The sequence below is a fragment of the Rhinolophus ferrumequinum genome, chromosome 9 (assembly GCF_004115265.2).
Source record: "Rhinolophus ferrumequinum isolate MPI-CBG mRhiFer1 chromosome 9, mRhiFer1_v1.p, whole genome shotgun sequence".
Lineage (NCBI taxonomy): Eukaryota > Metazoa > Chordata > Mammalia > Chiroptera > Rhinolophidae > Rhinolophus > Rhinolophus ferrumequinum.
Window position 1 is genome coordinate 63,284,329 of NC_046292.1, and position 22,194 is coordinate 63,306,522.

The 22,194-nt window shown below is 41.1% G+C and overlaps 2 protein-coding genes across 7 annotated transcripts in view; one reads left to right on the forward strand and one right to left on the reverse strand.

Moving 5' to 3' along the window:
- The window catches only part of SAMD13 (sterile alpha motif domain containing 13), a 42,288-nt gene extending 38,426 nt beyond the window's left edge, over window positions 1-3,862 (forward strand). For all 6 annotated transcript variants that reach the window (XM_033114866.1, XM_033114869.1, XM_033114870.1 and 3 more), the window contains one exon: window positions 2,665-3,862. In XM_033114866.1, coding sequence (XP_032970757.1) covers window positions 2,665-2,808 — 144 coding nt within the window. In that variant the 3' untranslated portion in view covers window positions 2,809-3,862. The remainder of the gene's footprint in view (window positions 1-2,664) is intronic.
- A 14,526-nt stretch (window positions 3,863-18,388) lies between these two features.
- The window catches only part of LOC117027787 (uricase), a 28,356-nt gene continuing 24,550 nt past the window's right edge, over window positions 18,389-22,194 (reverse strand). The window contains exons 7-8 of the mRNA XM_033115911.1: window positions 21,491-21,574; window positions 18,389-19,372 (exon numbers count right to left, since the gene is read on the reverse strand). Of these exons, the coding sequence (XP_032971802.1) occupies window positions 19,298-19,372; window positions 21,491-21,574 (159 nt within the window). The 3' untranslated portion in view covers window positions 18,389-19,297. The remainder of the gene's footprint in view (window positions 19,373-21,490; window positions 21,575-22,194) is intronic.

Consider the following 22,194-nt stretch of genomic DNA (forward strand, 5'->3'; position numbering starts at 1 on the left):
AACCTCCTGCATGTCAGGCACTGTGCTAGGTGCCTGGCATAAATGCATCATTTCTAACTTCCAAAATCCATCAGAGGGTCATTTTCATTCTACACGTGAGGAAACTGAGGCTGAGGGAAGTCAAGTCCCTTACCCAGAGTCACACCATAAGTTGTGAAGACAAAGTTCAGACTGGTTGGCTTGGCCTGGAAGCTCACATTTCCATTATGCCACGTTCTACTCCCATTAATCTGAGCTGCTATAGTAATGGTTTAAGAGGAAAATTTTTGTTGTATGAATTCTATTCATTTCAAAAACTTTAAAGTGAGGATTTCCAAATCGAGCTTTCTTTTATCAACCCTAGTCTGAGGTGAACTGCTGTGGCTACTGAACAAAGGGGAAATCAGAGTGAAGCATGAAACATGATTTTCTATTTTTTCTTAAATAAAACCCAAATTTCAGCATTTTTCACAGACCTACTTGGCTTTTGACAGAAATGCTGAGTTGTAGGACTTTCTGCTAGCAAAGATTTTTTTTTTAATTAACTTTCATTTAATCAAGGAAGTTTTCTTGTTGTATAAAAATGAAAGCAGTGTCATCTCTTCCTGATGCCTGTCTAAAATCTGTAGTAAATTGAGTAAAAAACCAGCAAAGGAAAGATGGCGAGCAGCAGGGACTATGCTGCTTTCTAAAATCATTCCAAGTGAGTCGACATTCGTCTCAGTGTGTAAGATAGAGTGTAAGATTTGAAGTCATGTATGATTCAGATTTCTGTGACCTCATAATGCCTTCAGAACTGTGACTGTCATTTCCAGATGTCAAAATCTCCTCGACCAACTCTCATACTTGCAGGTTTTACTGATGGTCCATCTTTGGGATTACTAGCTGCCTAAATAGAAAAAAAAATACTTTAGTATTGGAAAGTTAATTCCTATGTCCTTAATTTTCCACTCTTGCCCTATCAACCAACTGCTGTTTTATGTGCTATGGTTTTGAACTGTTGTCTCTTACAAATTAATCGGAGACATGTATTTGCTACTAGATGACAAAATGAAGATTTCCAACACTCGGATACACCATAGACCAGTTAGAAGTATTTCTTGTCCTGCTCTGGTTTGTGTTAGGTGGTTAACAAGTGAAATGAGGACCATGGTCCTGTCAAGGAAAAATGACAAGTGATGGTAAGACTCACAGCTCAGGGACCATTTGCAAGAGTGGTGTCTCACAAAATCCTGCCAGAAATACAACACCCCCTATTATCAACCAAGGAGGGAGAGGGGGAGGGGACTTGCCTACGGTCACAAAGTGGTTGTTTCTTCAGCCCCCTAGCCTGGTGCTATTTCTCCTACATACTCAGACATTCACAGCACATTTTCTTCACAGCCTGGCAAAGCTCATGAGAGCGTTTGGAGGAATGGCCCCTTTGGAGATGGTGTGGGAGGGAGTCATAGTTTTATGGAGTTGTAGTTTCATACTGTGTCACCTAGTCTATCCATCAGTGGGGGAGGTGGGTACAGATGTGTGTGGATAAAACGAATAGATTATGTCGAGGCTTACTGAGCATGCACCACTCGTGCATCTCTTGAGCCCAGTTCCCCTAAGAACCAGCTCAGCTTCTCTCCACAATAAACAATAACAAAACTAAGGTGCTATTCAGCATCCTTCTCAGTGCTTTTTTCCCCAAAAGTTTCAAACCACTTTCTATACTTGGGGTCCTCATATCTTTTATGCGAAGTCCATTTTTATTTCACCCCAAAGCTTTGTAGTCTTCAGGGGAGCTGGAGTGAAGGGTACCTGGTTGGTACCTGAAGGGTGTGGAGAATGGAGTCTGAGGAGAACAGGGCAGGGAATTTGCTGAGATGGGTAGAGCCCTGCCCTCACTACCTTATTTGAATCTCAAGGATCCATTGAGAGGAAGTACAGTAGGGCCCTCAAAATAGGAGGTTGATTTTTCAGGTTGAGGCAGAATGGTTCTCCTTTTAAAGGGCAGACTAGAAGTTCACAGTGAATGAGTTGTTTTTCCAATGCCCATTGTTGTGATTGACATGATTCCAGAAAACCTAAGACTCTAGTCCCTGTTGGTCCATCTAGACAACACATCAACACATATTTATTTCTAAGTGTCAAGAGAAACAGAAGGGAGTTACGAAAAGAGCATGTGCTTTGGCTGCAGGCGAATGAGAATTGAAATCCTCTGCTATCCTATCTTAACTTCTTGATCTTGGACAGCGTAACTTCTTGCCTTGATTCTTGGTTTGCCTGTAAAAGTAAGATGATAATCCCTGCCTGTTCTAATTCACAGAAGTGTTTTAGGAATGAAGTACACAAAATTCAGCATAAAATTTAATGTATTTTATAAATGGAAAGTGTCATTCCTTTCGGAAGCAATATTTGTTATCCTTAAGGGCACATACTCCAAGCTTGCCGTCAGTTTTTAAGACGTGGCATTTGTGATGTGATCTTGAAAACAAGAACAGCTATGAATTGTATTTAATCCAAAAATAAAAGTAGAATATGGAAGATAAAAATAGAAGATGCCATTTTTTCCATTTTGGCATAAGCAAAAAGTAATGATTATAACTTGAAGAAAATCAATATGACTTTTTCCTTTGAACCTCCTTTTTTCCTCATTATTCTTGAGTTTTGGGGCTTACGTGTTGGATTTACCCTCTGTTTCTGTTATAGGAAATTGATGGAAAGTCCCTGCTATTGATGACAAGAAATGATGTGTTGACCGGACTTCAGTTAAAATTGGGGCCTGCTCTGAAAATCTATGAGTATCACGTAAAACCTCTGCAGTCAAAGCATTTAAAGAACAACTCTTCATAGTACAGTCAAATTGGGGTCTTAGGCCTCAAAAAGTACATTTTAACATAATTTAGTTTCATGTGATGAAACTTTGTTAACAGAATACATACATGTGTATTTGTAAAGAATTTCAGTCAAATGAAACGTTATCCTATTGGATAGACTAGGCAATCCATCAGCTGACCTGAATTCAGCCAGGAGGATCAAGGACAACATGTGGACAGGATGGTTTTCATGGTGGAGTTCATCAAAGAGAGTGAAAAAATCAATCTTTGACATGATTAGACACCCCTCTTCAGAAAGGCTTTGAACTCATAAGGATTTTCTTCATTTCTTCATAGATTGCTTTCCCAAAATCCTTCAAAAAGAATTTAATGGAATGATCATCTTTCGGTTACAGATTTGGGGAGGGGCAGAAAAGAGAAAGGGATGGCCATCACCCTTGAATTCCTCTGCTTCTTAGAGCTGATGTTATTTGGATGGAATTGCCGACACCCTTTTGTATAGAGGGTCCTCCACTTGACCTTATTAAGGTTTCACTGGGATATGCTGCGATGTTTGAAGTGAATATGCATCATGGCCCCTTCAGGAGCAGAACCGTAGCTCTGAAAAGAGAAACTCTGTTGTGTATTGGGGGTAACCATCCATATTCAGCTAGATTTCACAGGGGGCAATGATATTTTCTGCATAGAATTGCTTTTAAATTGGGTCTTTGTTTTGAAGAAAGCATTTTATCATTTTATGGTTTGTATTTATAATAATTTGTTTCTGAAGAAATTTGCCAGGAGTCACAGATCAAAAAGCCTTGTTCCTAGTACAGAATATTTTTATATCTTTTCCTCCAGGATGGTGTAATATTTTTTTAATTGCTCTGACGCTTTGTTTGAATCTTGGTTTGAGTACTTGTTTTTAAGAACTTGAAGAAGTGAGCTTGTTACATCTCTGTTCAAAGAGACATTTGTTCAATCTCTGTGTGTCAATACCTTGTTGGATTGGTGCTTTGTGGTTGCAATAAAGCATTGCTTCAATTTCTTCACAGTATGAGTTTGATCTTTTCTGTTTGGTTGCTTCTGCAGCTGGGATTATGGATTAAGGTTGCCCCTTTAAATCATGGAGAGAAAGTTAAACCATTTTTTTTAAAAAGAAAACTTTAGACAAAGAAAACATACGATATGTATGTGGGTTAATCTTCCTTACAAACTGAATTATCCATGTATGCTTTGTTCTTTCTCCTACCCCCACCCAACAACCAATTTTTGGTGTCCTTTTAGCCAAAGATTTTTTTTTTTCTGTAAACTAGTGGGGGTCATAATTTAGGACAAAAGCTCATATTCCCACATACAAAACTTTGCTGAGATGATGAACTTTCTGAAGTTCCCTCTTTGTTTAACTTAAGAGTCACTATTTTAGATAATGTTATAAGTCTGTCACCCATGGAGATTATTTCTCTAAAGACTAGAAAGTCTGAAAAACACAGGAAATGATATAGTAAGTGGGGTTCAAAAACATGTTCCAAATGAATTCAATTATGCAGTTTATGGAGTATCTGATATTTAAGTAATGCTTTGTTTTGCACTTTAAATGGGAGAGGGGGTTACAAAAGAGACATTCTCTATCCCCAAATTCTCACAGTCTACCTGAGACAGCAAACAGAAAACATAAGAATAAAAGGCAGAATATAATTAAGTACTGTGAGCAAAGAGAGTGATAAAAGGTGAGAATTGTACCTGCTGGTAATTTAGGTGGGAAAGAAGGGACAGGAGTTCACATAGAAGGAAGATGGACTGAAGAACTTGATTAACCTTTCTGAAGGAGTTTCACGCAAGAGAAATACTGATGACATTCAAGCCCTATACCACAAAGGGATAACCTGAGCAATGTCCAAGTTCTGCTTCTGTGCATCCACCTGATACCTTCCATATTAGTCTGGAATAGGGTTTGGCTATGAGTGCTAAAAAGTGGCTCCCCTGCTCTTACCTCCACCACAAGAGGTATTGTAAACAAGACAGAAGCTTGCTTCTCTTCATTTAAATGTCCAGATAAGGGAAGCAGGGATCCCCTGTATGACCTTCCATGATGTTAGGAACACAGACCCCACCTATCTTTTTGTTCCATCATACATGATACTCATTCCCAGAATTTTACTGCCCAAGATGGCTGCTTCAGCTCTTGCCACCACCACTTTCATTCCAACCAATGGGGAGAAGAAAAGAAGAAAAGGGAAATTTCCTTCTTTTAAGGACACTTCCAAGAAATTGTTCGTAATACTTCCTATTATATCTTGCTGTCCAGAATTCAGTCACATTACGAGGAAATGTTTGAAATATTTCTTCTTATTCTTGGAGGCGATGGGGTCAATTAAAATTCAGAAGTCCCATTATTCTGTAGATAAAGGAGAAAGAATATTAGGGGGTGATTTTTTGTCACCAGTCAGCTGACCATTGAACACTTAGAGCACAAGACACTGAAAATGTGTCTATAGTTGTATTTTTTTTCTAGATTTGAACTTGGGCTCACACTCCTTTTAGTCTCTAGATGGTTTTTGTTTTTTGTTTTCCCACAACTCCCACCTCCCACAACTATTAGAAGCTTTGTTCACTAATTCCAACCTAACCCAACTAAGCTTCAAATCTGGACTGCTCTATAAATGCTTGTCGGGGGCGGGGGGGGGGGGGAAGCGGAAAAGAAAATGTCTTAATTGAAAAGCAAACCAAAAAGAATCCAATCATTCTCTAGCCTCTGTTGACAGCTTTCAGGTAAAATTAGCAAATTAAAGATAGTCTGCCATTTTTACACCAGAATAAAGGTCTGTGACAGGCAGAACTTAGTGCCTTGACAGTAACTGAAGGTGCTTTCATTCCTTCCACCTCACATCCTCCATCCAGGGAAAAAGCAGTGCAATCAAAGTAGGCCATAGAGAGTGGCTGGAAGTACTTGAAATTCAGCAGGTAGGCAGCCTTTGTCTCCAGACAGCAGTAAAACCGTAGATGTCTGATTCCTTTTCAGATCACACTGGATTTCTATTAGTGTGATCTGGGTCTGCAACTAGTAGCAAATATACATGCCATCTGGGGAAGCACCTCACGAGTGCGAGTGGTAATGAGTATGCCTCGATGCCAATAGATCTTATGTGAGAACTGTTTAATGTTGAATCTGATTATTTTCAACTGGAGAGGCAGACAGGCTATCAGAACCATGAGGGATTTTTAAAAAGTAATTGCCACTCTACCACCCCTCCCCACCCACATTTGAACCTCGGATTTAGACCCTACAAAAGATATTTAAGGAACTGGTTTAAAGGCAAGTTCACAAACAGGTTGCTTTTCAGTGGAACCTAAGCTGACATGTTCTCCTTCGGCCTGTGCAGTATGTGTGTCTTTTTACAACTACATTTGCATTCTTCGAGGTGAGGCTGAAAGCTCCAATTTATGATAATCTTTTAATTCCCTAATATTTTGCAACCAGCAACTACACACTTTTCCATTACTTGTCTGGACCCTGAAGGTATATGAAATTTAGGTCCCTGATCTAAAGCAAAGAACACACAGAGAGCCTCGTTGGAGTAAATTAATTCAGGAACTAGAGATTAAAAACAGAGATTGAACTACAATTAGAAATCTAATTCAGGAATTAGATTTTGGTGAAAAGAAAACAAGCTGGCATATTGCATTGCGGTGTGCAGCAGATTTGAGCATCATTTTTGATTCTTAGTGGACATGATGAATATGATGAAAAACAGACCAATTGTTGGTAATCTCCTCATTCTGCACTCAACAAATATCCCATCTGAGCACGATTTTATCCCTCTGAGCTTAGCATACACTGTCAGGGGCCCACACTGTCTTTCCCTTGCATTAGTGAAATACATCTTTGGAGGAATTTAATTTAGAAAAGTCAAATGACCCACCGTTTGCCCAGCCACTCCCAGATTTGGAAGCCGAGTGCAAAAAGTACTTACTGGTGGTGATCCATCTGCCTCTGACGGTCATTGCAAATGGGATCTGCAGGGGTCAGGTCTGGGCGCAGAGCCATTAACTGTTTTCTGTAATGATTTGGAGGGTGAAGTAAAATGTTCAAAGAGCTGACTGCTGTAGGACAGATATGCTCCTTAGGAGAAAACTTGTTAATTCTGCTTCGAAACCAGGAACAGAAGCCGCAGGACGGAGGGAAAGAGCCATGGGTGCATTAACGAGCAGCTCGTTAGCTTCATGCTGTAGCTCCATAGTCAATTAAGTAGTTTGGATACCATTTCTGGCCAGTAGTGGCAGTTCTGTATAGATAAAAAGAGATTAAAAATATCACATCCAAGTTCATTTGGTGACTGTGGCTGTCTTATGTGTTTGTGCATTTCAAGAAAAGCATTGTGCCTAGCCTAGCACCAGGGAAGAATAATGGAGGAACCTGTGAGTAAAGCAAGAGGAGGCTTTGGCTACCCACCAGTAGGTAGCTATATCGATATCTACTTTCCTCAGTGAGGCAGGGTGTTCCTGTCTACAGTTATCTTTAGGGAAAAAATAGGAAAACTGGGGATGTCAGGCAATTTCCAAATAGCAAATGTGCCCCTCTTCTATAGAATAGTACATGGGCAGACCTACCAGCTTTATCATAGCAGAGGCGGGGAAGAGGTCAGTGAGTAAAGGTGTAAGTCATGCTGAACATACTCAGTACCTGTGGAGCAGGCCATAGCCCGAGCAGCCACATCTACAAACGACGAAGGGAATATGTGCCACAAGAGGTAGCACATGCTATCACCTAGGCATCACCCACGGGGCATCTCAGGTTACAGAGCTTAAAGGCCCTAAGCTTCCAGAAAACTCAGGTGAAGCAACCAAGGAAAGAGGTGGCGCAAGGATGTCCAGCTCCGTCATCTGTGGGACATATCTATGGCAAAGTTTTCAAGTTAAATGTCTTCTTTCTGAATTAAAGGTAGCAGAAGCATTCCTTATATTGTGTTTCATTCCCTTTTTCAATAGGTTGCACTTTATTTTTATGTGCTGGGATATACAGTTTGAAAATAAGACTATAAAAACTCATCAGATTATAAATGTATTTTGAGGGGAACTCACTAAAACTCTTCAAGTAACCAGCATTGCCTGCCTTTAACAAGTAGCGTTTGGATGGTATTCTCACTGCTATGCCAGAACCCAATGACACCAGTTGAGATACACTTGAGTTGCAGTGGGTGGGTGCTGCTCCAAATAGAGCTGGGCTTGAATCCGGCCCCACCATTTACCTGACATGGAAACTTGGGTAAGTTGTATGGCTCCCCTTAGCCTAGGGTACCTCATCTATTCTCTAGTGCAAATATAGAGACATTGCAAAGCAACACTAGCCAATAAAAATGTGCCCTGTCCAATAAAAATATAATGTGAGCCACATATGTAATTTACAATTTTCTAGTAGTCACGTTTTAAAAAGCAAAAAGAAATGGGGGAATTAAATAATATATTTAACTCAATATCTCCAAAATATTACCATTTAATATAAAAAGTATTATGATAGACTTTACAGTCTTTTTTTCATACATCTTCAAAATCCACTGTGGATTTTATACTTACAGCACATCTCAATTAGGACAGAACAACACAAGTGTATCGATTAGGATTAATTTCCGTTAAAAACCCAAATAACAGTACTTAGATAAGACAGAATTTCTCTACCATGTACGTGAAGTCTGAAGGTAAGCAGATCAGAGTCAGTATCCACTCCATGACCACCTGGTCCCAGACTTCTCCTAGCATGTTGCTCCACCATCCTCAACACACAGCTTCCTATGTGGTCCAAGATGGCTGCTTAAGCTTCAGTTATCCCAACTGTATTCCAGCCAAGAGGAAGAAAAAGGAAAGAAGGGTACCTGCTATGAGAACTTACATACAGCACTTCCATTTACATCATGTGGGGACAGAGCCCCAAAAAGCAGTTTCCAGGCTCTCGGCCTCACATAGTAAGGTGCTGGCTCAGGTAGTAAACGGCCATCAACTGTGATCAAATGGCCAGCAGCTGTGGCTAGTTGGCCGTCAGCTGTAACCAGTGAGCCATTGGGCACTAATATAACTGCTGTGGTTACGCTAGCAGAAAAAAAGGGGGAGCTAGCAAGAAGATGGTGGCTGAGCCTGCAAGCGGCACCGTGAGGGTTGAGAATTGTGTGGCTCCTGGTTCCTGTGTCTCCAACCCAGCCGCCAGTGAGAGTATAGTGGTGTGACTCCCCCTACCTATGGCTCCGTGGGTGTTCCTTTTTGGCCTCACCATGTCCTGCGTTCTTATGTGGGGAGTGGGACCAGAGACCCCGCCTGGATCCCCTGCACTACACATCCCTTTAACAAGAACTTAGTTGTTTGGCCATACCTAGTTGCAAGGGAGTTTGGGAACTGCAGTCTTTATTTCAGGCAGCCAAATGCCCAGCGAAATAAGGACAGAGGGATGGATACTGTGGGGAAGCTCACAGTCCTTCCATAACACTAGTCTCATAAGGATGGAAAATCAAATGCGACTAGAGTGTACAGTCATTAGTATTATAGGAAAAGTGCATTAAAATATGGTTTATTCCTATGATCTCACTTCATTTCAAGCCCAGCCGAGTCACAGAACTAACAACATATGCTGAACCGAAATACTGCTCGTTTGATGCATCCTAATCTTACTAAAAGATAAAACAATTACTTTCTCAGGTCCTTGGATATCGGGTAGTTCTGGATGCTTTATCTTCATAAGGGCACATAAAAGAAAAAAAAAAAAGCCTGCATTACTTAAGCACCATAAAAAATTGTTGTGCTGAGTAAAGGGAAATATTCTGAGCAAAATGCATATGTTTCTACTGGTCCCCAAAGGCCTAGAGAAGTTAGTTTGAGACATTTGTGAATTCTAAATACATCCTGTCCCTAATTAAAAATGAACATTCTAATGACATTCAAATGGTTTTGTGAGACGAATGAAAGGGAGACCTCTGATACTTTTGGGTCAATAACAAACAGTAAAAAATTAAGAAAATAATAAAATTTTAAAATCTGAGTAGATCTGCATTCATTAATTTGAGCCAATTAGGTTGACATTAGTCTGTTTAATTGCCTGTATGGGCAGATTTCATAAGGAATTTTTAATGTTAAGGTGACTTCACCCAGCCACCAGAATATAGGTTATTCATCGACCTTCTGTATGGGGTGCATGCAGGATGCAGAGTAAGTTAACATCAGCCTGATCCACAGATAATTAAAAAGGACAACTTTGGAGCTACAAATTCACAGTGGAGGAGAAAGGGAACATTGGACGGAGGATCAGGAGACTGGGGTTCTGGTCCCAGATTTGCTGCTGACCTATCTGCAAGACCTTGTACACATCTTTTAACCTCTGTTGGTTCAATTGTCTCCCATGTAAAATAAACAAGTCCAACCAGAAGTTTATTTCAGCATTTAATTTCTGTGATTCTTCTGAGAATCCAATTGAGTTACACGCATTGCTGTTCCCCTCCACCATTCACTTAAAACTTACAGAATTGTCATGTTCTACAATGTCATTTCCCCTTCATAAACGTTCTATGCATGCAGTCTGATTGATTCTCTCTTGGCTATTCAGTGGGCTGGGAATAGCTGTTTTTCTTCAGAATCGTTGGGTTGGCTGATTGTACAAGCCTATAGCTTTCAGATTAAATCATTCTCACTGTATCCCCAGGTGGAAGTATCCCCACTCCAGGAATAATTGCGGCAGGATTTGGGGCATAGGGACTGTCTCTAGCTGTTTGGTTCCTGGCCATGGGTTGACTTAGGGCTAGGGAAATATGGTTTGGTGTATGATTTCGATAAAGGAAGTGGTTAGATTGCATATGTGAGGCAGGCTTCCAAGTAAGTTTTTTAACTTTAGGAATTAGCTAACCCTGGGAGAGGCCATCTCTCCCTGCGTCTGTAAGTCCCCTCAAGATTCAAAACATCATAAGATTTAAAAAAAAAAAAAAAAACACAAAACAAAACTTGATTAATATATACAAATCTATTCACAAGCCTCTTCCTTCTCCCCAATCCGCCAATCTTGAACTTTCCAGGAGCCTGACCAACCAAGCAAGCCATCTGCCATGAGTTTTTATATATTCATACCTAGCGCCACTTTTCTTTCTACACAGAGTCGATGACCCTTTGCTGCATTTTCTAAAGCTTTACTCATTGCAAGGATTTCCTTTCACCACTGTCATAAAAGCTACCTTCCTTTTATGGCCCATGTCTTGTGCCCTATAGCTTTACTTGTATCTGATCCCAAATCTGTCATTTCTATCTTACAATGGATTCCTGCTGGACTCGCCAGATCCTAACGCTTGGTGGGTTTGATGGAAACCAGTTCATGACGAGCAGCTCTGGCCATAAAGTTCCTTGATGTCCCATAGACAGACAAGTGTCTTTACCAAGACCCAGTAACAACAGAAGCTATTTTTCAAATGATGAATAATTCTCTGCTACAGATAGCATGCAATTTTCCTATTGGGGCTTGCTATAAGCCCCACACAGCATCTTCCTCAATCAGAGACATTTCTAATAGTGTAAGTTCTGCTAATTCATATGGCCAGGCAGCAAGAATTTTTGCACCCAGCCTGGATCTGCTGCAGAGGCTTTTACTCCTCAAAGCCGGAAGGTTTCCTTGTCACCCAGTAAATGGGTTGGACCAGTATTCCCATTGGAATATCCCATTGGAATACGATGCCTCCAAAACCTGAAGAGATTACCAGGCATTGTGCTTTCTTCTTAGTGGTAGAAAGTTTGAGACGCAGTAATATGTTCTTGATATTGGAAGAAATGTCCTGGAATGCTCTAGACCAGGGGCCATCAAAGTTTTTCTATATAGGGCCAGAGAGTAAATATTTTAAGATTTGTGGCCCAAATAGTCTGTTACAACTGACTTATATTTCTTATTAATTCTTTATTTTCTGTTACTCTACCATCGTGTCACAAAACAAATCATAGATAATATACAAGCCAATTGGCCTGGCTGTGTTCCAATAAAATGTTATTTACAAAAACAGGTGTTGGGACAGATTTTTTTCAACCCCTGCCCTAAACCGTTACACTCCTGAAAACCTCACTAATGTGGTGGGCTTCTGATGGGTTTCTCTACCATTCTCTGGATTACAAGCATAGCTTCTTGCTCTTCCAATCCAATTAACATGATATCATGGATATGATAGACCAATGTGATATTCTGTGAAATGTCCAGATAGTCCTGGTCCCATGTACTGAGGGCAGAAGACTTAATGTAGTCCTAGGGTAAGACCATAAATGTATACAGTGTTCATCCCATGTGAATACAAACTGTTTCTGTCCCTCCTTCTTGATTTGAAAGTCAGATGGGTTTTATCTAGTACCCTCAGGACCCAGTCCCATATATAATCCGTTAGCTCCTGTGTATATTGATTGAGTCTTTGCCACTCTTTTGGCCTATAGACCCTTTGCTTCCTGAGCAGGCACAGCATGTCTCTGGCTGGTCGGTTTATGATGTGACTTAACCCTAATTATAGGTCTGGTAGCCAGGAGGAGAGGTAGAGCTAGATCTCAGGGGAGCATTGTTTCCTTGCTGGGCAGAAATCTCTGCATTGCCTTCAAGCAAGCAGGGCAGTGCTAGCTTTTAACTGGGAGGAGAAGGCCCTTCTGCAGGCCCAGAGAATTCAGGGAAATCTAAGGATTCAAGATTTCAGGTACATAAGTCAGAACCCTCACCTTGGCGTGGCAGACCTACTAGGGTTGAGAATTCAATCTTCCTTGGAACACTGCTATTCTTGTAAGTAAGTCCTGGGCTTGCTTCTAAGCTTTTTCTGCCATCTGGCTGTAGCTTCTGTTTATATACTGCCAAGGAGGCCTTCTTGCTTTCATGCTTTGACTTATATTGGTTATTAATCATCCTCAGTTTTTGAAGTGTTTTTCTTAATGCATTTAATGGTTCTCAGCAACACCCATCCAAATTCTACAGTCCTTGTAATAATTACTTCTCCTAAATTTCTCAAGCATCTGCGATATTGCCCCTACCATGTATTCCTTTCCTCCACTATCCCCTCCTAATTCACCTCTGGTGAAACTTTCAACACTTGCATGACTACAACATTCTACAGGCTCATTGCCAGCTGGCCAGTGGGTCATCCCAAAACCCCATCTTAGAGTCTCCTTCCTAGGACTACTCCCGGTACCACAGGTTGGCTTGCCCCTGAATCACATAGTTGGACCCTGAGATTTTCATGCAGCAGGTTTATTGAGGAATGCTCTCTGGAACAATGCCTGTGAGCAGTGAGGGCAGCAGCACTGGACAGAGGGAGAAGCTGACAGTGATGCAGTTGCAACAGAGGCCTCAGCCAGTTGGGAGCTGTGGAGCTGGAAGGCCCCTGCAGAGTTATCCCAACCGAGGCAAGGGGCTCAGGATTTTGTATCTCCCACAATGATGAGCAGGGGAGTGGGTATAAACTTGGGCGAGACAGCTTCCTTTACCCAAGGGCAGCTCCAGCAGAGGGTCCCAACCATAAGCCAGCAAAGGTCAACACTTCCGGCATCTGAGTGCTTTGGTCCCAAGAGAGATCTCATGATGAACCATAGCACCTTTAACAGGAGCTTTACCACCCATTTTGTGCCCACAGAAGAAACATTACCACACACTGAAGATGGCAGAGCAAAGGATGGAATGAGCCTGAGTCCTTTACACTATCCCCAAATGGCCAAATCAATCCTGGGATGGTCTCTCTCTCAACTTCTTAAGTAAATAAGAGGTCCCTTCAGAATACCTCTTAGATATTCAGTTATGGTAACCAACAGCATTCTGACTCACACATGCATTATCTCAGTTACTCTGAAGTAGGTATTATTATTATTCCCATTTCAAAATTAGAAAACTAAAGTTTAGGGTAAGTTGCCCAAGCTCACACAGCTAGAAATTGGTGGAACGCAGTTTAAAACTTAGCACTCACTAGATCCCAAGTCCACGCTCTTCACCCTTTTATAAACATTCATGTGAAAGCGGATCGAACTGGAAGGGGGATGTGACCATCCCTAGATATGAAGGGAATAGTAGTGTGTGCGTAGCTAAAGACCCCATAGGTATGAGAAGAACTGCCCTCATGAAGGTCACTGTCTCCTGATTTGGTGGAGTGGATTAAGAGGTAGCCCCAGAATCCTATGTTCACATCCTAATTGCCAGCACCTGCAAATGTGACCTTATATGGCAAAAAAAAAAAAGCCCTTCGTAGGTGTCAGTAAGTTAAGGATCTTGAGATGAAGAGATCACTGAAGGTTACTTGGGTGGGCCCTAAATCAAAGAGAAGTGTCCTTATCAGAGTCACACAGGATATTAGCCCCTTCTCAGAGGCGTTGTGTGCAAAAATCTCCCCTTTGGGTGATGCCTCTTTATTTTGTTGATGGTTTCTTTTGCTGTGCAGAGCTTTTTACTTTGATATAGTCCTAGTCATTTATTTTAGCTTTAACTTCCCTTGCCTTTGAGGTCAAATTCATAAAATCCTCTTTGAACCCAAGGGCCATAAGTTTAGTACGTATGTTTTCTTCTCCCCGCCCTTCTGCCGCCTCCCCGTCCCCACTCTGGTTCAAGCCGTTGTTTCTCAGTCTAGTTGTGTAGGACACAGCTCCCTGACCCACGCTGGTATTATGAGCCTTGTGCTCCCCCCGCTGAGGCAGTTGTTCACCGGTCGTTGGTCGGTCACTTACAGTAGCCCACGGTATTCCACACAGCTCACGGCAGCCCAGCTCCAGGGAGAGCTGTTGTTCACAATCTTAGCTGTAGAGGGCGCAGCTCACTGGCCCATGTGGGAATCGAACCAGTGACCTCAGCATTAAGAGCATGGCGCTCCAACCACCTGAGCCACTGGGCCGGCCCCAATCCTGTTTTATTCTATGCAGTTTATTGTTTCAGGTCTTACGTTTTTAGGTCTCCAAAATATATAAGAAATTCATACAACTTACCAACAAAAAAATAATCCAATTAAAAAACGGGTAGAGGACTTGAACAGACGTTTCTCCAAAGAGGACATATAAATGGCCAATAGACATACGAAAAGATGTTCAACATCACTAATTATCAGAGAAATGCAAATAAAAACCACAATGAGATATCACCTCACCCCAGTCAGAATGGCTATCATCAACAAGACAAATAGTAACAAGTGTTGGAGAGGCTGTGGAGAAAAAGGAACCCTCATACACTGTTGGTGGGAATGCAGATTTGTGCAGCCGCTATGGAAGGCAGTGTGGAGGTTCCTCAAAAAATTACGAATAGAATTACCATATGACCCAGCAATCCCTCTCCTGGGTATCTATCCAAAAAATCTGAAAACATTTATACATAAAGACAAGTGTGCTCCAGTGTTCATTACAGCTTTATTTACAGTGGCCAAGACATGGAAACAACCAAAGTGTCCTTCGATAGATGATTATATAAAGAAGATGTGGTATATATACACAATGGAATACTATTGTACCATAAGAAAAGATAAAATAGTGCCATTTGCAACAACATGGATGGATCTTGAAATTATTCTACTAAGTGAAATAAGTCAGACAGAAAAAGTCGAGAAGCATATGATTTCACTGATATGTGGGATATAAAACTGAAAACAACAAAAGAACAAGACAAACAAATGACGAAACAAAAACTCATAGCCACGGACAATAGTGTAGTGGTTACCAGAGGGTAAGGGGGTGGGGGTGGAAGATGAGGGGAAAGGAGGTTAAATATATGGTGATGGAAGGAGAACTGGCTCTGGGTGGTGAGCACACAATGGGATATAGAGATGCTGTATTATAGAACTGTACGCCTGAAACCTGTGTAACTTTACTAACCACTGTGACCTCAATAAACTTTAATTTTTTTAAAAAAACGTGAGTCACACAGGGGAGAATGACAGGCAGAAGAGAAAGAAGCAGTGTGACCATGGAGGCAGAGATTGGAGTTGTGGAGCCACAAACGAAGGAAACCCTGAAAGTAGCAGAAGCTGAAAGATCAAGGACAGAATCTCCTCTAGAGCTTTTAAAGAGGGCACAGTCCTTCCAACGCCTTGATATTGGACGTCTGGCCTCCAAAATAATAAGGGAATAAATTTCTGTTGTTGTGCACCACCACGTTTGTGTTAATTGGTTACATCAGTCTCAGGAAACTAATATACCTGGGATCCTTCCCTTCTATTCTAAATACTTATTTCCCTTTCTCGGATGAAGGTAATCAGTGTGCCTTTGTTCTAAGTATGGCTGAGTATATTCCTTAAGTGGTAAATTTTTATTGGAATCCCTTATACTTGAAGACAGAGTGTAAACTACTTCCTCAGTAGATGAGGCGGCACCTGTAGAGGCGTGAATGAACATTTTCCTGGGAAGCAGGTCCACAGCCATGATATTCTCAATAGGGCCTCAGTAAGATGGCCCCCTCTCCCCCTAAAAAAACAACCACCACCACAACAACAACAACAACACAACAAAACCTGTAAAAATTTCTGAGAGTTGAAGCAAATGGAAGAATGAAAAGCAGCTGAGCTCTGAGAGAAATGAGAACAGAGACTATAAAAAATACAGAGATTAAATTTTCAATATTTGGAAGCAGGAAGAACCCAGTGTATCTGGTTAGAGGTTTGAAATCGATGTCTTCAGAAAGAATGTTTGGTTTCCTCATAAATTCAGGTGAGGAAGCAGAAGTTATAATACAAATGTTGTGCAAAAGGAGACTGACTACAAAAAGCAAACTCCATTCTGGCTCAGAGTCTGAAGAAAAGGAAATGGTCTTTCTGGACAGAGGGTTAGGGGGTTAGAGAGAAGTTAAGATTTCTATAGGTAAATCTTCCAGGTGATTGAAAAAGATACATTCTGTTTCAATGACAAAAAAGTAAAAGGCTGTCTCAAAAGAGTTATTTCTATCATACTGGGGAGCAAAAAGGGAGAAAAAGCAGGTTACTTAAAGTAAAGAATGGTATGAACTTAAGCCTGACTCCAAAAGGAAAAGGCACAGGACATATTTTCTGAGCCTATCTCAAAGAAAAGTTAGGAGATGGAATCTAGAGGATTTGGAACAAGTCTTAGCCAGCATCTTCGCTGCCAAAGCCCCAAGCCCCAGGTGATGGCTTCCGCATTTGGTACCATGCAAACTGCCTCCCAGGCAGTAAATGCACCTGCTGTTATTCCCCGACGAAAGTACTTGAGATGTGGTGGGGTGAGGCTGGGGAAAGAAGAGGGGAGAGTGTTGTGAGAGCAGCTCTGCTTCCCACAATATTGGAACAGAGTCCACGTAACCTTCCATAACAAAATTACCAAGTGTTTTGATACAACTACCACACAGGTGTTTATAGTTCAGGCCAGGCTGCTCCATCTGCCAGCAAGTGAAACACAAAGCCTGGTTTTCAGCACGTAGTATGCAATCTCAGCCACAAGAAAACATCCTTCACAAAGCAGGAAGCTGGTTGAAAATTTACAGACTACAGGCTTTGCTGCCATACACCTGGGATATAACATTCTATAGCTCATTTGCAACCCATTACAATAAACGTTTTAAGAGCTCAGAAGAAGCAAATGCATATATGTATAAAATGGGCCACAATTTGTAAAGATTCTGCTCTAACATGGATTTCTTCTTTGAAGGAACTAGTATTTCTATAACTTACGTGACCAAGAGAATATCAAGTAAGCAGGGCCTAATTAAGTTTTATGTTCTTGTTTGCATGGTTAGAAAACATCATGTTAGACGTTAAAGTCCTCTTTGAACAGAAGTATCAAATCAGCAGAGGAATAAAATGTACTAGCCATTTGGCCATGCAAGTGACGTGATGCAGAAGCACATTTTGTAACATGAGCATTCAGTATAGCACAGAACTCTCCTTATCAAATGATTTCATCCTTTTTATCTCATGTTCTTTTCAAGCTGGCACTAGCTGGTGAACGGCCTGCAGCATCTTCTAGGATTCACAGGTCTTACACCTCCCCCTCTACCCTCACCCACAAAGTCCAGTGATGACTTTCTGCTTAGGTCTAATAATAAATGAAAAGAAGGCAGGATATTTCATTTAACAAACACATACAGAAATTTCTATGTGTCAGGCATAAATACTATTGAAGCGCTCTAGAAATGTTAACCCATTTAATCATCAAAAAACCTAGGAGAGAGGTTCTATTTTCACCTCCATTTTGTATATGAGCAAATGGTCACATAGTAAGAGGTGGATCCCGGATTTAAATGACTTTGTGAAATTAAACACTATACCATGCTACCTTAAGCAGTAATAATAAAAAGGTGAGTGAAGCAGGATTATCAAGTTATACTAAGTGCTTATAGCGGAGGTGCCTAAAAAATGTACACCATCACTTGTACGCAACTTTTGTTACAGGTATATATTATTACAATTTTAATACAGTTTTTCCTTTCTTAAAATGTATATACATTTTTTTTTTGGTACCCTCTGTATGCAAGCACTTATACAAACTGGAGATTTAATTTTTTTTTAATAAATGGAGAATTTTAAATAAGGAAGATTATCTAGAATGTTCATGTAGACAGGTTTTCAACATGGGTTTCTAAAATTATAGTGTATGAAATTTTATGGTATATACACAATAAAAGAGTTAGTCAATTTATATAAAGATAATCACCACTTAAATCTGTATGCATCTTTAAATCATCAATTATATTTATTTATCTGATTATATAGGCAATAAATGTTTATATTTGGAAGATTCAGAAAAGTACATGGCCAAAAATAACACTCACTAATAACCCCACCATCCCGAAATCATCACTGCTGATATTTCCATATATATAGTTTCCAGTCTTCTTTCTATATGTATATTCATCCATCAGTACATTCACGTAGCATTTATTAAATGTGACTGTGCCAAAGTAGTGCATTGTTCAAAGAAAATTATTTACACATTTTTCAGTGCCCCAATGTGTACTAAATATTCTCTAAGGGTTGTAAATGTCATAAAACTAATACATTAAGATTACAAAAGTACTTGTAGAGTAGAAATAAACTCCCAATGACACATATACTAGAGCATTCTTTAAAAATTCAAATATTCAGTCTGATTAAGGTTACAATGGTGATATATTTCAAAATATGATTTTGTCATTACATTCTCTGCCCTATCCAGAAGCAACATTGTAGCATCAGTAGGATGAAAACTGCTTGCTTCTTAAACTTGTGCACCGATTAATTGATATCACACTTCCAATAATTCATGATTATTTTCTTAGTGAATTGATTCCAAAACTTCTTTAAGATAAAAAGGCACAAGACAACTAAAAAGAAATATTGATTTATAATTGTTCCAATAGTGCTCATCATTTGTGAAATAAACTGTACCCACAAAGCATGTTATAATTACTAATCACAAAACACCTCGTTGAGCTAGATGTAGAAGAATTCTTTCATACAAGAGGAAAATGAACAATATAAATCAACACAGGAGGTTGAAAATTTGCATGGTTACATGCTCTGATTTCCAGCATCACAAGTGGCTTTAGGAATTCCTCAGCTAAGAATGGACTCCCACTGGTGGCTACAATGTCACAGATTTGAAGCCAGCTTCCTCTTGACTGTACCAGTAATTTTGCCGTATGGATTGTCTAACGGTAGCAAGACCTGTAGAAAAACCACACTGTAACTTCAGAGGCATTAAAATAGACCTCTCCTTTATTCTATGAATCGATATTAAGTCAACAACAAAAACAACAACTTGCTAAACAGGAAAATGTATACGCCCTACAGTCAGTTGAGTTATTTCAAGCACGGCAATGCTTTATTTTTCGGTCAACATTTGAGAGACGAGTCAATTTTCCAGAAAATTAAAGAGTTTTAGAAAAATTTCAGTCATTGAGATATAAATGTTTCTCAAATGCATTACATACCCTTGCCTATTAAATAGAGGGTAGTGGACATAATTTGGACTTTGTTTGGTGACTCACATTGACCATCAATCACCGTCCAGTGCTCTAATACCGCCATGCCCTCAGCAGCATTTGAGGTCCACAGGGCTGATAGCCCAGTGCTAAAAGGCTCCAGACAGCTGTACGTTTAGGGCTCTTCTGTCTTCCTACCCTGTCATTTGTCACTTCTCTGCTGTTGTCCGTGTGTCCTGACTCCCTGCTTCTCATGTGTTGCCTTCACTTCATGCACACCTGCTGGGAGAGGGTCTGAGAGTGGCTCCAGCCATCGCCAAAGAGCAGATGTGGACACAGGGACAGCTTGTTTAGCCACTCCGCTGCCTTCATGCAGAGCCCTGGCTCAAAGGAATGCAGGCCTTTCTGCCTTCAGGTCCCCTGCTGCGTCCCCGGAGGGAGCTTTGAGTCTGACTTCTAAGAGCAGGAACACTGTGGCCTCAGTCCACACACAAGCTTTGGAGCTGAAATGCGTGCAGGCCTGAGGCATGTGCAGCCCCTGAGGAGACCCTCCTCTCTCTGCCAGGGGTGGGGAGATGGCTGTTCTAGTCCATAGCCTGTGTGGGACTCATTTGTTTCACCACCGGTGGACACGATCAGGATTACTTTCAGGCCCCTCTCCTGCCCTTTAGAAGGTAGTCATTTAAAGAGTCTCTGTATTCTAATTAATGGCATTCTGACCATCAACGTCCTTTCCTCACCCTGAAGTAAACAGTGCTGCCCCTCCTTTCAGCTGAATGAACAGTGCATGGGGTCAGGATTACTCCCGTCTGCAACCCAGGGCTCTGTATCAGCTATCGCAGGCACCTAAGAGTGACTTCTGTTTCCAGGCGCTGCGCCTCAGCTTACAGGTGTGGCGCTGCAGAACCTGACGGAGCCATCAGCATTGTTTGCAGAACAGAAACAAGGTGCCTAGCCAGAGGGGTTGTGACTAATAAGGCTCTTGGGTCACCAGACCCCGAATGTAGAACCTCGCGGACACTCCTTCATTGGTCTTTGTTCACCAAATGATATGATTCCACGACAGCAGAGCCATGTTAATAGATGGCACCCTCCTGTCTCATTCCCCCCACATGCTAAAAGGAACTACCAAAATGGTGTTTTTTCATATTCTAGAAGCCTGTGGGAAGATGGATCAAAGAAAGAAATCCTGACAGTCTAAAAGTGGTCCGAAGGGGTGGGATGGTTCTGATCTCCCAGGAATGGCTACAACAGGCTACGTGTCGGGACCTTAGGCTGTCTAGTCACACACACTGATTTGGTTAACCTTCTGCAGGGCAAAAAGTAAGGCAGGGTAAGCAATTTTCTCAAGACAAGGTTCCTTTCAAAAACTGAATTTCATCATCTTGCCTTCTGTAATTAAAAGTAGAAACACAAATGCTCTTTCATCTTTTCTGTGTATATTGTATGCTACTGAACTGACTACCTAATCAAAAGTTAGAGATGATGGACGGAATGAAAATAGAATCTTGTTTTTCTCCTCATCACCTCATAATGGAAGAATAATGAAGCTGTGACCTTGTGTGGTATTTTTAGTGGACCTCAGAGCTGTTTCCTTGGGTACACTCTGTTCTTTCTTTGTCTTTTACTGTCTGTGACTTCCAACAAACCTGTATAATCATTCATCCACTTCTAGTGTACTCCAGCCTTAGGTATTGAGAGGCCCAGAGCCTAGGAGGGCCTCAATCAGTAGCAACTATTAATATTCCAGAAGCAACGGCTCTAGCTCTGAAGAGTTTTGGTTGGTGATATTATTATCCCAGGTTTATAAAGGGAGTGGGGAGGAGATTAGATGTGCTTTAAATATTTTTAAAGTTCTTACCTCTTCCTTGTTGATCAGTCCCATTTTGGACATGTCTATGTTAAAGTAGTGAATGTTTGGCAGGCTGATTTCCATATCTTCTATCTGGAATCCAGAAGAATATATATCACATTGGGCAACTGGGAATCCATCTCTCTGTTACTCCCCTTTCGCCCCACCTACCCACTAGCCCGTTACTCAGGCTTCATCTCTGTCTCTGAGACAACCCGTGATGTTCCTCAACTGTCAGATACTGTTCTCTCCTGCTAGTCCTATTACCAGATGGCGGACCCACTCACCTTCCCTCCACGTACAAAATCTGCTTCCCAGAAAAGTAAGAGATTCTTGAGTCAGAAACCTGGGAGACCTCTTCAGCATCTAACCAGTCTCCTGGTGCTGGCCAGTCAACCTCCTAAGTCCCTCCTCATTCCACTCCCTCCTCTCCAGACCTGTCCCCGGCATTCACAGGCCCTGGGGCAAGAGTATAATTGGAGGCCCACATACCAGATGTCTAAAGATTTAAAAGTTGTAAATCAAACTAAAAAACTTTTAAGTGAAATATGTTCTCTCATTCTAACTTGGCAAATAGACCTTCATAACAACCTGGAAGGCCAGGATCTAATTTAAAATGATCTTATTCCTTAGAGTACCATTCCAGGATGTGGTAGTGTAGGAAGCATGAGCCCCAGCCCCTGGCCCATCCCATATTCTTTGTCGTACTCACG